The sequence below is a fragment of the Heterocephalus glaber genome, unplaced genomic scaffold (assembly GCF_053883595.1).
Source record: "Heterocephalus glaber isolate CG9 unplaced genomic scaffold, H.glaber_assembly_v1.0 deba00001673, whole genome shotgun sequence".
Taxonomy (NCBI): Eukaryota; Metazoa; Chordata; class Mammalia; order Rodentia; family Bathyergidae; genus Heterocephalus; species Heterocephalus glaber.
In genome coordinates, this window is record NW_028258410.1 from 6,849,032 (window position 1) to 6,864,135 (window position 15,104).

General features: G+C 31.2%; 1 protein-coding gene across 1 annotated transcript; it reads right to left on the reverse strand.

The window, feature by feature from the left end:
- Positions 1 to 10,366: 10,366 nt before the first annotated feature.
- On the reverse strand, positions 10,367 to 13,762 carry LOC147822141 (olfactory receptor 8H1-like). Its single transcript, XM_087197701.1, has one exon. It carries the CDS (start codon positions 12,258 to 12,260, stop codon positions 11,310 to 11,312), a length of 951 nt encoding a protein of 316 aa, XP_087053827.1. The 5' UTR covers positions 12,261 to 13,762; the 3' UTR covers positions 10,367 to 11,309.
- Positions 13,763 to 15,104: the final 1,342 nt, after the last annotated feature.

Below are 15,104 nucleotides of genomic sequence, written 5' to 3' on the forward strand. Positions count from 1 at the left end.
AATCAGTGGCAATTATTATATTCATAATGTAATGTCACTACTCTGGTCTAGTTACTAAACATTTCCATTACTACCAACACTTAACCTGTAAATGAATTTCCCATCTTCCCATTTCTAAGCCCCAGCTAATACCAATAGGTGTTTCTGTCTCTATTGACTTATCAGTTTCTGATAATTTCCATATGTCAAATTATACAAAATATAACTTCTGCCTGACTATCTAGAAGTTAACATATTCCAAATTCACATCTATTTGAAAAATGTTAATATTCTACCCATTTATCCCTTCTTCTGTTTATAGATATTTATGCTTATTCCACCTTTTGACTATTGTGAATAGTACTGTATGTACACATGCTTGTTGCATTGTTTATTGCAAAAACCTTTTGATTATATATGCAGGAATAGAATTGTTGGTTCTATGTTAACTTTTGGAAGAATCACTAAACTCTTTCCCACAATTAGTGATCCATTTACCATTTTATATTATAACCACGAATGCATAAGAGTGTAAACATCTCCATATCTTTGCCAACACTTGTGTTTTCTGGATTCTTTTTTTTTTTTCTTGTTAGTAAGTCTCATTGTTTGATTCATATTTCCCCAATAATTACTGATAGAGAAGGACTTTTCATGTCCTCCTTGGTTATTTGTATATCTTTTAGAAAGGCTTGTTTTCAAACTATTCGTGCATTTTTTAGTGGGTCATTTGACTTTATGTTGTTTTCTTGTATAATTTATATGTACTGGGTATTCAAAATTTATCAAATATATTATTTGAAAATATAGACCTTCATTCTCTAGGCTGTCTTTCTGCCTCCATAAATGGTACACATCTTAGTCTATTGTGATTTTATATCAGAATGCCTGAGACTGGATGATTCAAGACTCATAGAACTGGATTTGGCTCCTGGTTCTGGAGCCAGGAAGTTGAACATCATGAAGCCACATCTGGTTAGCACCTTCTTCTGGTGTCATAAGGAGACAGAGTCATCTCATGGTGAGAGAGAAAACACATGGAAGCTCAGGACTCCTTTCTTCTTGTAACAAAGCAACTAATTCTACCATAGGCCACCATACTGACCTCATCACAAGCTAATTAGTTCCCAAAGCCGTCAACTACCAAGATTATCAACATATACTGTACATTTGAAGACTTAGTTTTCAGTAAATGCATTCATGAGAGAAACATTCAAACCATAATAATGCAAAAGTTTTTGTTGTTGCTGTTTGGCCAATTCATTTATTTTTCTTTGGTTGCTTATGCTTTTCTTTTGTTTCTTGTGTGATGTTAAGAATCCATTTTTAAATCCAAGGTCTGGAAAGTTTATCCATATGTTTTCCTTAAGATTTTTTTTATATTTGTTAAGTTTACCAACTTAATAGTTAAATTTTATATTTTTTTTAATCAACTTTGAGATTTTTGCATGTTTCATGTAAGTTCCATATCCATTATTTCTAAATGGATAGACAGTAGTCATTGTAATCAAAATTTAATTGTAGTCACTATTCAAAATTACAATTATATAACATCAGTTTTTTGATTTAATAAGATTTGAGTTGTCTGCCAGTATTATAAAACTGCTACAGATATGACTAAGTACATGCCCTAAAATCTTCCTTTAATACATTGGCAGATACAATATAAAAAAAAATTGTGTTGCATCTGGAGGATTTGAATATAAAGTATATGGCTTGGTAATTTCTGATTTTAGTTAAGGGATGTACACTAGCTACACTACACAAAATGAAAAACAAAGTATGTGAACTGCATTACTCTTTGTATCAGAAAAGATTCAGAAGCAAAATAGCCTTTCTACAAGAATTATAAAAGTAAATTCTATACTAATAAAAATGAGATCTCAAATTTTATCATTATATAAGAACCAAGAAATTTAATTTAAATCCAATGTAAGCATCATAAATTCACTTATTTACATATTAAATCAACATTAGGATCACTATATGTGTTTATATATTTTTAATGGAATAGATATATATGTATCCAGTAACATGACGGCAAAGTACTTGAATAAAAAAATTGGAAAGTCATAAAATCTTTTCATTGTCAATAGTGATTATCTCTAAATAGAGCATAGACAATGAGAATACAGAGAATGGAGCAATAGGATTTAGTTTATATGAAAATCTATTAGTTGAAATGTTGAAGTATCTCAAACACATCTAGAGTTTACAGTAGGTGAAGGAAATAGTTTCTCTAATGTCATTTTTCTACTTGTATGGATATTCATTTTTGTGGGAGTGAGTTTTGGAATTCAGTAATGACCCTTAGGATTTTGATTGCTAAATTTATACCTGTGAGTTTCAGGCTGAATCAAAAATAAAAATACAACTTTGTTCAATAGGAGGACATGTATCTTTTAAAATGTGTCCAAAAGCAAAAAGAATGTGTCCACAACAGAAAGACATGGCTGAAAACAATGCTGTAGGCTAATTAAATGTGTAAAGAAATAATCACACAAATAATTCCTTTAATAACTCAGCTTGCTTAAACATTTAAAATGATTATTTAACAGATAATCATTTTTTTAAGTAGAAAATACTGGATTACCAAAGTAATGGACCAACTAAATCACTGAAAAATATACGTGATGAGAACTTTGGTTAGATATTTTATTCTTTATCTACAGGTAGTATTTTTTTTCATGAACATTATTCCATTAGAATTTAATACAATTAATTCTGTCTTTAACGTTTTGATTCAGATTTTTTTCTCTGCCTCATCTTTACATCTCTCGATTATTCTTTAAATAATATAGAAGCCTTAAATTATTAATATTAGGTCCATTGATAGCAAAATAGTACTTTGGATTACTGCAATTGCATTGGCTACAGAACAGAGAGCATAACTGTGTTTTTGTTAAGGAAATAGTAAAAGGCAACTATGTTAAATTTTTCAGCTAAATTTATTTTGAAAATCCCATTTCTACTGTTAATGTATATTAATTGTATCTATCAATGGGGTGCAGTCCCTTGTATCAGTACATAAGTACATATAGAGAGCACTTATCACATCTAGCCTCCCTTTACCCAACCTTGCCTTCACACCCAAAACTCTAGAAATCGCTACTCTGCATTGAGATCATTATATGTTTTTTGTTTCCTTTCATTTCTTAACTGCCACACCACTAGGTAGCAAGAAAAGGAAAGTTACTCCAGGTATGGCTAAGAAATATTAGCCTTGATTTAAATTACCCAGAGTCATAAATAAAAAAGAATGTGATTCTCAAGTAATTTAATAACATAGGATCAACTTTTAAAAACCATATAAAATTTGCATTTATAATTACAATTTATGTAGAAGCCAGAAAACTCCAAAATCTTGAGTTTGATGTTAATACACTAATTTTGCAAAGGTCTAAAAAAATGAAAACCATGTTTGAAAACTTGCTCCAGGAATGGACTTGAGTGGGTAAATATTTCACTTTTCTAGTAATTCTCACAACTAAATGCTGGGAAAATGTTCAGTTTGCAGCATCACTCATGATACATGTACTGTGCCTGTGATTATTTTGAATTGTCTACTGTTAGATAATTACTACCTTCTCCAAGCAAATCCCCACCCACTTCTATTCCCCATGAAATAAAACAAAATGTCATTTCTAATGTATTTATGCTTTTGTAAACATTTGGTAACAAAAAATATAGAAATCAGTACTAATCCTGTGTAGCTTCTAAATTGTACAGCTATGAAAACAAATTTAAGGGAATCATTCATAGTTGGTATTATTCTAGTAAAATAAGAACCCTTTCATAGCAGAGTAGGGTGAATGTCTATTATGCATTCATTATTTGAATTAGTTTCTCTTCCTCGAACTAAATGTAAACATAAATTCTATTTGGAGATTCCTACTTATCTCTACAAGGAAAAAAAATCAATATTTATTATTTTCTTATTGCTTTCCACAACATCTTTATTTTGAATTTTTGGGTAGAGCTTTGAAAAATTTAGACTATTATGGATAAATTCTATTCACTTATGAACTATGCAAGGACTAAACGGTTTTATACCATGTATTAAATGGGTATAATATATAATATAAAATATATTCAAAGTTGATTTTGAGTTCCCCTGAAATTCCATAAATGGTCTGAAAGTTTCTCTTACCTGTAGAACAGTAAATGTAAGCTTAATTATGTCATGTATTGCTTCATTTACATTGTTTATATTCACTTGTTCTGCTGTTGATGAAACCCATAGGGCAAGATCCAAAGGGAATGTATTGCAATTATCTTCATAAGGCAATATGATTTACTAAGTAACAAAAATGTAAATAGCTCTGGAAAAATGTCATTACACACAAGCATTTATACAACCAATATAACCTTAGCCTCAAGTTTAAAAGAACAAAAAATATTTAAATTTTTTAATAATAGCTAAGAAATCTTAAGACATGAGGTAAATCTTATAAAATACCTTTGATACTGGGTTATAATTTAACTTACATAGAGCCTAGTTTCCCCATTCTGTCATTGTGAGGCATTTTATACTGTGACAAATCAATAATTATGAAAAATTATAAAAATTTACATTCACAGTTTTCTTAAAATGTATAGCAAATGGACTTACAGTTCATCTTAATAAGGATTAAACTTTTATTCCATTCTTTTTATAAAATGCTGTATTAAAATTAAAGTATAAATTTTGAACTTCTTGGAGAATTGTTAGTCAAAAAGACAAGCATAAAAATAACAAATATGCTGAGGGATAAAAAGGTAAAATTTTCTAAGATTTCATGGACCATGTAATTTTGTGAAATATGGGTACCAATATATAATTTATTCATATTAAGTTGTAGATTGAAATGTTATGTTAAAATATACATACATATGTCTAATATGTGTATATATGTGTGTGTTTGTAAGTATGCTCCACACATAAATGCCTAGAAAAACACTGTAATAGAAACAAATAATTTTTTTCATCAATTTTCTATTTTCTACCCTGAGAGACAAATTGGAAATAATTATGAAAACTTATCAACATATAGATTAGCAAATTTAAGTTTAAATAAAGTATTTGCACAAGATTTTTATGTATTTATAATTAGAAATACAGTTGAAGTTTCACTATGTGGGAGAGAAATAGAAAATAATATTAGAAACTACAAACATCATGGAGAGAAGCCAAGGGGAGAAGGGCATGGAGTAGGAGGTGCTGTGAATTGGATACACCTAAGAGAGAGTGTAGCACACACTCAGTGGAGCGGTCACATCTGAGACAGAATATGATTATCTTTGAAACTGAATACTCTTTTCACAAGTCAGTTTTGAAGACGAGCAGACAAAGATTGCCAGATTTGAAAGTCAACACTGCTAAAAAAAAAAAAAGAAAGAAAAAAAAGAAAAAAAATAATAATGAGAATTGAGTGACATGAAATCATAAGTGGCAGGGGAAAAATTTGTTAAAAATCTCAATAACCCAGAATGAACAGTAAAACACATACCAGGAGATAAAACATTTAAACAATAAAGATGCCTAAGTACACATATGGAAATTAGCAAATGAAAATCTGAAAAGATGATACTTTGACACTTAACATAAATAACTTCCAGGAGCCACCAAAGGAAACTTTTTTGAATGTTGAGATACCTAAGACCACAGAATCTAAAATCAGCAGCATTGCTCCAGACATAGCACTAACAGGAAGGAAGAATCACAAATCTCTGGTGCCCGTATTATGCAGAATGCACAAATTTATGACCCCACTGCCTTGGTCAGTTTGCTGACTGGAAATCTCAGCAGGACCAGCAGAGGAAGAGCCTGGTCTCCACATGTTGCACACACAGGGGAAGGACCTCCCACTCTTTTTTTCCTTAAATTCTTTTTTTGGTACATTTTAGGTATGCAATACATTTACATTTATCATTGGGTCCTTGTACCTGTACTTGATATGTCTTGGTTCTTATTTTTTCGCCTTTCTCTGTGCTCCCTTGACCCCCTCCACCCTTCCCTATTTACAAAGACTTTGTTTCCATGTTTTCCTTTTCTCATAACTTTTCCTTTCCCTTCTCTCCTTTCCCCTTCCCCTCCCACTTTCCCTAATGCTTTGGAACTTTTCTTCCTATTTCAAATTATCAATTATTTGTTTTAATCATTTTAATCCTTATTTACACGTTCAGTTTATCTCACCAGAAAAACTATTTGGTATTTACACGTGTGTCCTATTTATTTCACTTACAGAATATGGCCTCAATGTGCATCCATTTAGCTATAAATGGCTCTACTTTTTCATTCTTTATGGCTGAGTAGTACTTAATTTTATTTTTAAAAACACATTTTCTTTATCCAATCTCCAGTTAATGGGCAATTGGGCTGTTTCCAAGCTTTAGATATTACAAATCATGACGTTATAAACATGGGTGTGCATATATCGCTGGGGTATGACTTAATTTTGGGGGGAAATACCCAGTAGAGGAACAGATCAGTCAACCAGGACCCCTAATCCTAGATTGTGAGGTATCTCCATATTTATTTCCACAGTGGTTGCACCAGTCTGCACTCCCACCAACAATGGAGAAGGGTTCCTTTCTCCCCACAACCCTGTCAACATTTGTTATTGGTTGATTTCTTGATAGCAGCCGTTATTTGTGAAGTGAGGTGAAATCTCAGTGTTGTTTTCATCTGCATCTCTTGAATGACCAGTGATGTTAAACATTTTTTCATAGGTTTATTAATACTTTTATTCTTTCTCTGAGAAATGTCTGTTCATTTCAGATGCCCATTTTATAATTGGGTCTTTAAATTTGGGGGGTCTGTTTTTTTATGTTCTTTATATATTAGAGATAGTAGTCATTTGTCTGAGCAAGAGCTGATAAATTTTTTTCCCACATTGTAGGTTACTTCTTAGCTCTGTTGGCAGTTTCTCTTGCAGTGCAGAAGCTTTTTAATGAGATCCCAGCTGTTGATTCTTTGTGCTAATTTCCGTGATACTGAGGTTTTGTTCATAAAGTCATTTCCTATGCTGGTGTCTTCAGGAGTTCTACCTAACTTATCTCCCAGCAAGTTTAGTGATTCTGTTTTATTATTTAGATCTTCAATCCACTTTGATTTTAGTTTAGTGCATGGTGATAGATATAGGTCTAATATTAATCTTTGCCAGGTTGAAATCCAGTTTTTCTAACACCATTTATTAAAGAGGCTATCTTTCCACCAGTGAGGATGGTTGGCTCCATTGTCAAAGATGAGGTGATCAGTAAGTCTTCAGTTGTTTCTGCATCTTCTAATCTATTCCACTGATCCTGAGGTCTGTTGTTTACCAGCACCATGCTGTTTTTATCACAGAGCTCACTGTGGTTTTAATTTGCATTTCTCTAAAGACCAGATAAATCTTGAAAGTGGCATAGATGTTCATCAATGGAGGAGTTGAAAAAGAAAACCTAGCATTTATACACAATGATATTTCTTTTCCACAAAGAAGGATAGATTTGAGTCATTTGTAGAAAAAAGAATGAACTTCTGACCATAACTTTAAGTGTAATAAACCAGATACAAAACTTAAATATTACATAGTTTTTCTTTTATGAGAAACCAAAGTATAAATCAATTAAAATGCAAAATAAAAGATGGATTAAAGGAAACAGGCAAATTTGTTTTAAATTCACTTATGAAGTATGCAAGGGCTAAATGTTTTATACCATGTGTTAAATGGCTAAAGTGTATAATATAAAATAATATATTCAAAGTTGATTTTGAGTTCTTCTGAAATTCTGCAAATGGTCCTGGGTGACAAATCTTTTATAAATAGGAAGGTAACTCAGAGATGGAGGGGAGGTGTGTAGGGGATGTAAAATGAATAAAGATGTGTTATGTACATGCAACAACACTCAAAAATGAATGTAATCATTATGCACTGCAAATGGGTATGGATAAAAATAAAAATTAGAAGACAAAGACATCATGAAAGATAGATTAAGTAGAGATGTGTGCACAGATGAAAGGAGGCGTTATTGTCAACCAGCAAGACCTCAGCAAAATTTGAGTTTCTATTCTTTGAGTGATGAGTAGGACTCTTGAAGAAAATATGCAGTCTATTGTTTAATGGCATCACTCTCTTAAACACTGCACATTACCACCTACTATTAAATCTATGCTTCATCTAAATTCCCTTGACTCCAAGAAGGTTCAACAATAATTGTACAACTGAAGTGATATTTCCTTAAGCCAGGATGGTAGCAAAATGTTTGAATTTCGCTCGATCTATTCCACATTTAAATTCATATTATGCTTGTAGAATGGGTATAAAATGTTAGATGCACTTGGAAATAGTAATGTTGAGTAAGATAAATCACATATAAGCTTAAATATCACATAGTTTCTTTTATATGAGAAACCAAAGTATAAATAATATAAAGAGAAAAACAAAAGATAATAGGAACCTGGGAGACAGATCTGATGCAAATGGAAAGGAAATCAAGAAATGGAGCCAGATTTGGAGGGTGGGGGCAGAAAAGGGAAGGAGATATTAAAAGAATAACAATGTGATAGGTACATGTACCAAGTCCTCACAATAAATGTCATCATATGTACTGTGAAAATGTACTATAAAAATTGTAAAAAATTTTTTAGACTTTCCTTGAATATCAAAACATGACAAGTAATTATGTGAAATTAAAATTTATATGTTACTAGTACCTATCATAGATTTATCTTGTAAAATAAATTAAAATAATTACATATAAAACACAAGTACTGTCTAGAACATTGTAATGCCTCATTGTAATGCTATTATTATTATCTATCCATCAATTATTTAGTATCAAGATAACTGCTGCTATTTTTCAATGATACATTAAAGGTTTTTTTTTAAAATTCTTAATTACATTACATACTTTTTAGTATGACATTATGGACCAGAGAACTATATTTTAAATTACTTCTTGAATCTGTTATAAAATATAATATGCACTAATATAGCATGGAAAATAAAGGCAAATGCAATTATCTAAGTCAGTCATGTTGCTCATACAATATAATTATACACTCTCCCTCTCCCTTCTCTCCCTCAGTACAAGTACAAGTCCGGTGTATGTATAATTACAACAAAAATACTTCCTGAACCATATGACAGAGAAGATAGGGTAGTTTTAACTTAGTTAAAAATTTAATGTTTATTCAATTTAAATATTGTTTACAAGGTTAACATTCTATTGACCACCTTTCCAACACAAACTACATATATATATATATTTCTACTATATACAAATTGTCTAAAGTGTAAAAATACACACAAATTAAAGGAATGCAAAATCATATCTCACAAAAATGACTAGAAAAATTAAAATAATCCATAAATATAAGAAATAGAATTCGGCATTAACATAGTGAGAAATGAGAGAAAACAGCAATTATTGAATAATGAAGGTTTATTTCTAATTTGTAATTACAAAAAAAAACAAAAGAGTAATGCATACAAATATAGATTCCAGATATATAAAAGTAAATTAATTATATATGGCATTGATATGAGTGAAAATTTTGATATTATTAAGAAAATAAAGGAAAATAAAACATTTTAAGATTTGAATATAGTAATTGAACATTTTGAATTAATTATAAATTGTAAAATTAACTCCTAAAATTGACTTTACTTTATTAAAATAGCACTTAAGAGAAATAATTAAATAAAAATTTATTTTAAAAACCTAAATTTCAAAAATTAATTTATATAATCACATTGATGCAAATTGATTTACTAATTGATTTACTGATAGTCATACAAGTTTAAACAACATTGAAGAATTAGAAAACAATTAGAACTACAGATTAAGAGAAATAATTAAATAAAAATTTATTTTAAAAACCTAAATTTCAAAAATTAATTTATATAATCACATTGATGCAAATTGATTTACTAATTGATTTACGGATAGTTATACAAGTTTAAACAACATTGAAGAATTAGAAAACAATTAGAACTACAGATTATAAATTAAATAAATTGCACACAGAAAATTAAAATAATAATTATAAAATCTATGGGGAAAATTTTAAAAATAAGAAAAATATCATTCTTGACCGGACCTAAATTTATAAGATGACACAAATATCTGTAGTATTTTTTCTTTATGACTCTATAAAAAATGTAAAGATAATGAAACATTATTACATTCAAATGAACTTGTTTTTAACAAATATCTTCAACCTAAGGAAATTAGAAGAAAGGCCATGATTAGTTTACTGAAGTGTTGTGGGAGTCCACAGAACGGCATAATTGTAAAATGTCTAGCAAGTACACATCTAAGAAATATTGCTTCATGCAGAGTTGTAAATTGTTTAATTCATAATATCTGAGGTTCCATTCACATTCAGAGAACACATTTGTTACACAAGTTTCAGTGACAGTTATCCAATGTTAAACTTTTATTGAATATAGAAAGCTGTGAAAGAATACATAGGGAACAACAGATATTAGGCTAAATATGTAATATACACATGTGCATTTACAGCCATTCATCTAGAATAACATTAATAAAACTGTCATTGGTTGTTAGAATTTTTCTCTTTTCCATATTAGTTTGCAATATTTTTCAATTTGTCTCGAATGTTAAAGTACACTTTTTCTTATAACTTAAATCTACTTCAAAATGTTATTTTATTCTTAATCTAAAATTGGAAACTTAAATTTTTCATTTTATCTGTGGGGAGATCCTCAATTTAATTTATCATAGGAATTAATAAAACACCTATATTTTACATGAAAAAATTATACAGAATGTCACCTTTCTAATGAAAATGGCCACCATTCAGGCATGACAGCTATTTTCTGTTCAAATTGACCAGGAATAATTATTTATCTTGTTCAGTTAGGGAAACAGAATCTTAAAATTTTAGTGACTCATCAAGAGTCACATTTAAAAGCATAGCAGATCTAAACTCTAAATTCTAGAATATCTGATTCCAAGAAGAGTGCCCTGAAATATGGTGCTGTATGTCATTATACTATAAATGGAATGATTTCTGAAACTGTAACCACTGTCCAAAATATAACTTTTTCATAATAAAACACCATACAATTGGAGCATACATGGAATTCTTTATGATAAAGTATTTTCTTATTTTGAATAACTGTTGTCCTTAAAATCACATGTATTTAGATTATAGATTTAACATTTTATATGGTTTTCAAATACAGTATGAATTTCTAAAAAATTCTTTAATATTTCTAGGATCACATTTCCTTAAGTAAACAGCAGCGCCACAGAAACACAAAGGAAGCAGTTGTTTTACAGACAGAACTGAGAAAGATTCACTAGGAAAGGAGAGAGCAGTTCAGTACTTAACATCACTATGATATTAATCGCCTGCAGCCCTCTCTCTTCTGCAGGACTCTCAGGGCAGCATTCTTCACCTCTTTGTTTCTGAGACTGTAAATGAGAGGGTTCAGCATGGGGATCACAATTGTGTAAAACACAGAAGCCACCTGATCCCTTCCCAAGGAGTAGGACCTCTTCGGTTTTAGATAAGTAAAGATCATAGTGCTGTAGAAGATGGTGACTCCCAGGAGATGAGAGGCACAGGTGGAGAAGGCTTTCTTCTTTCCAGCAGTGGAATTAATTTTCAGGATAGTGGAGAGGATAGACAGATAGGATCCAGATATGGTACTGAGGGACAGCACCAGGGTGGAACCAGCAACAATGAATAACATGATCTCAAAGTCATGAGTGTCACTGCAGGACAGCGCTAAAAGTGCTGGAGTGTCACAGTAAAAGTGATGGATGACAATAGAGTTGCAGAAATTCAGTCTTCTCAGGCAAAGTACATTGATAGAGGAATCCATAAATCCAATCACATAGGAGCCAGAGAGCAAGGCATGACACAGTCTTGTGGACATAATGACTGGATAGTGGAGGGGGCTGCAGATAGCTACATAGCGATCATAGGCCATGGAGGAGAGAAGGAAACATTCAGCAGCAGCAAAGAAAACAAAAAGGTAAAGCTGAGTGAAGCAGCCCAGGAAGGAAATGCTCTTGGTGGAAGTCAGTAAGTTGTGTAAGGTTTTAGGGGTGATGACACTTGAGTAGCTGAGGTCAAGAAATGAAAGTTGAGTGAGAAAAAAGTACATGGGGGTGTGAAGCTGGGGATCCAGGCGAATGATCAGTATCATCCCCACATTCCCCACCACCATGATCAGGTAAATCAGGAGAAAGAGCATAGAGAGGACCAGCTGTGTCTCTGCAGAGTCAGTCAGCCCCATGAGGATGAACCCAGGCACATTGGTGGAGTTCCATCTACTCATGGTGCAATGTTTTAAACTAGTGAGAAATCAAAGTTGATACTTAGCTGAATGAATTCACAGTCACTGTATGAATAACCCAGTATTTCTATAATTAGCTTAGTATTTCTAACAATTTCCCAAGTGGGAGTGAAAATATTCACTTGCCACATATAGAAATGCTTGTAAATTGACATGAGCAGATGATGCAAGATAACATGCTATAGAATTAGAATGAGCCTGATACTATTCCTCAGACTTTGCTTTATTAACACATTTAATCCCCAGGAAAGTATTATTCATTGCTACTATTACCCACATTCTGTAGATGGGAATCTGAAGTCAGAGCAATTGCAGTGTGACACTGTCTGATTCCATTCCTGTGTATAACTGTTTCAGCAAACCTAAGAAATGGCATGTAGTGAGAAATGATAGGAAACAATTTTAATATATCATTTACTCTCCTTTGAGGCCAATACCATTTTGTATCCATTAAAATGATAAGATTCCTTTTGCAGAGTTAAGGAGGTGCATTAGTATTATAGACCAAATTAAATTATTAACTTTCACAACATGTGATATTTTCCTAACTTGACCATATAAAACTATTCTTCCGAAAAATTTTAATTTCAAAATATGTTCATTACTTGTATATCCTGATTGCATCCATTCTATATTTCTGTTTCTACACATCCTGGCATTTTTAATATAAGTTCCACATGCTATAAGTATGCATATTCCTCTGCAAAAGCTGTGATTTTGGTTATGAGCTCCAAAATCATCTAGTTTTAAGAATAATACTTACTGTGACTCAAAGCTGATAAAAATGACTTCCAATGGCATTGTTGTGGAAATTAGTCAGCTCTCAAATTCTTTTCAGAAATCATATACAAAATGCATTTAAAAATCTGAAAATTTCTGTAATATAGTATTTGTTTTCTTTACAATAGTGGACTTTACATTTTTATGCATTCATTATTTTATTCTGAAATAAATTAATCCTGAAAGGTCGCGCTAGACTTGGTCCAATTATAACTTCCCAGGTAATATCCAAAGAATCTGAGGGAGGAATTCTGAATATAAACAGAGTGGTGTATGCCTTGCTTCTCAACTGCTAATTCCAGGGAGCCTCATGTAATGGGCATTGAGCATAAGGCAACCTTTGGTCACCCTCAGGGAGCAGCTGCTTAGGAAGCTTATTTGGCATGCTTCCAATGAGCAAAGGGATTGTTTATTCCTTCACAGAGGTTCCACAATGAAGAATATAGTTACTTGGTATTCCTTGTGATGCTTTAATTTTTAATAAGAAATATTTATGTTTTGAACTGATGGATAATACATAAATTGTAAACTATAAATGTTTCCATTTTATAGTCACCATATCAGGACAACTTTGACCAAGTAGGAAGATCAGAAATTTCCAGAGAAAACCTCAGTTACTTTGTCAATAAGATTACAAAGAATGGAATGGTAAATTTTGGGCTATGAAACACTTTATATGTAAGAGCATGATTGTAACATAGGACTAAAACATGGTCATTTAAAAAACAGGAAAAAAATCAAAGAAATCATTGAAAGCAATTTAAAACTTCTAAATTTTTGACATAATTACAACTCCTAATCATTTCTTTATATTTGATAATAATTATACAGATGTGCAATTATATATTTTCAAATTATTATATCATCAGTATTTTTTTAGAACTAAATTTTTATATGACATGACCCATATTATGTGTACATAAATATTAAAGCATCTATTTCAGGAAAATGTGCACATGTCCAGAATTTTAGCAGATAATTTCTGTGGTAGACAAAGAATCTACTTCTGTATTTTCTTTGATTAACTTGTGGACTGGCACTGGTGTGCATCAGTGTCATTGTTTACACTGAGACAGGCTCATTTGGAGGTTTGTAGCCATCACCAAACTCTAAGACAACTGGTTAACCTTGAGGTTTGAGCTAAACAAAAGGCTTAGATGACATTTTATGTCAATGCCATGTCAATAGACAACATGTATTATGTAATTTTCTATTTTTTCATAAAGTACAAAAATTATTTAAAAATCTCACAACCAAGGTTTTGTTGTGCAAGGGATGGATTCTGAATACTGAAACCTATTTGGATCAGGTTTAGAGCTTTTGATAGTCTTGATTTTTGATTAACCTATTCTACCACCTTGTGTATATAGCCTGAAGTTAAGAGATTCAATTATTTCACTAAGAATAATGTAACATTACCATTTTAACTTTTAAAAATTGGAGGTGGCATGTTTTGTTATTTTTAAATAATCATCCTAAATTATACTGTATTTTAATCAGAAAATAAGACTCAAGCTTTGAAAATTTATGGGTTATTTGATCAAATAGTATAAATAACAAAGATTCTGACAAAGAAAGATTCAAATGCTGATATGGGTGTTTAGTCTTAAATCAACTATATAGTATGTACAGATAATAAATGCTAAGCAAGTAGAAGTAAAGGTTCAAAAATAATTGCTGTAGCATGTTAGTTGGTGAGATGTAATAAGAATAAAGAAATACCATGTGAAATGGCATGAGCTACCTTGAGGCACGTATTCACTTTATGAGAGGAACACGGTGACACAGGAAGTATGAGATCTCCTAATCAGTGACTCCAGACATCAAAGTCATGTGTATATACAGCATATAACTTCCATATATTTAATACTATGACCATTCACAAGAAAACACTTGATAAGGAATCCCTCTGTAAATTATTATGCCACATTATATATGTTTTGAGAAATTTTAGAAACCCGTTTTAGCAAAATGATTTTATAAAACACTATCTATGCACAATTGTTTGAACATCAAAGAAATATACAAATATAAAATAGAATCCAC

Coding starts and splice junctions, on each gene's coding strand:
- LOC147822141 (XM_087197701.1), bottom strand. CDS start 12,260: ATGAGTAGATGGAACTCCACCAATGTGCCTGGGTTCATCCTCATGGGG.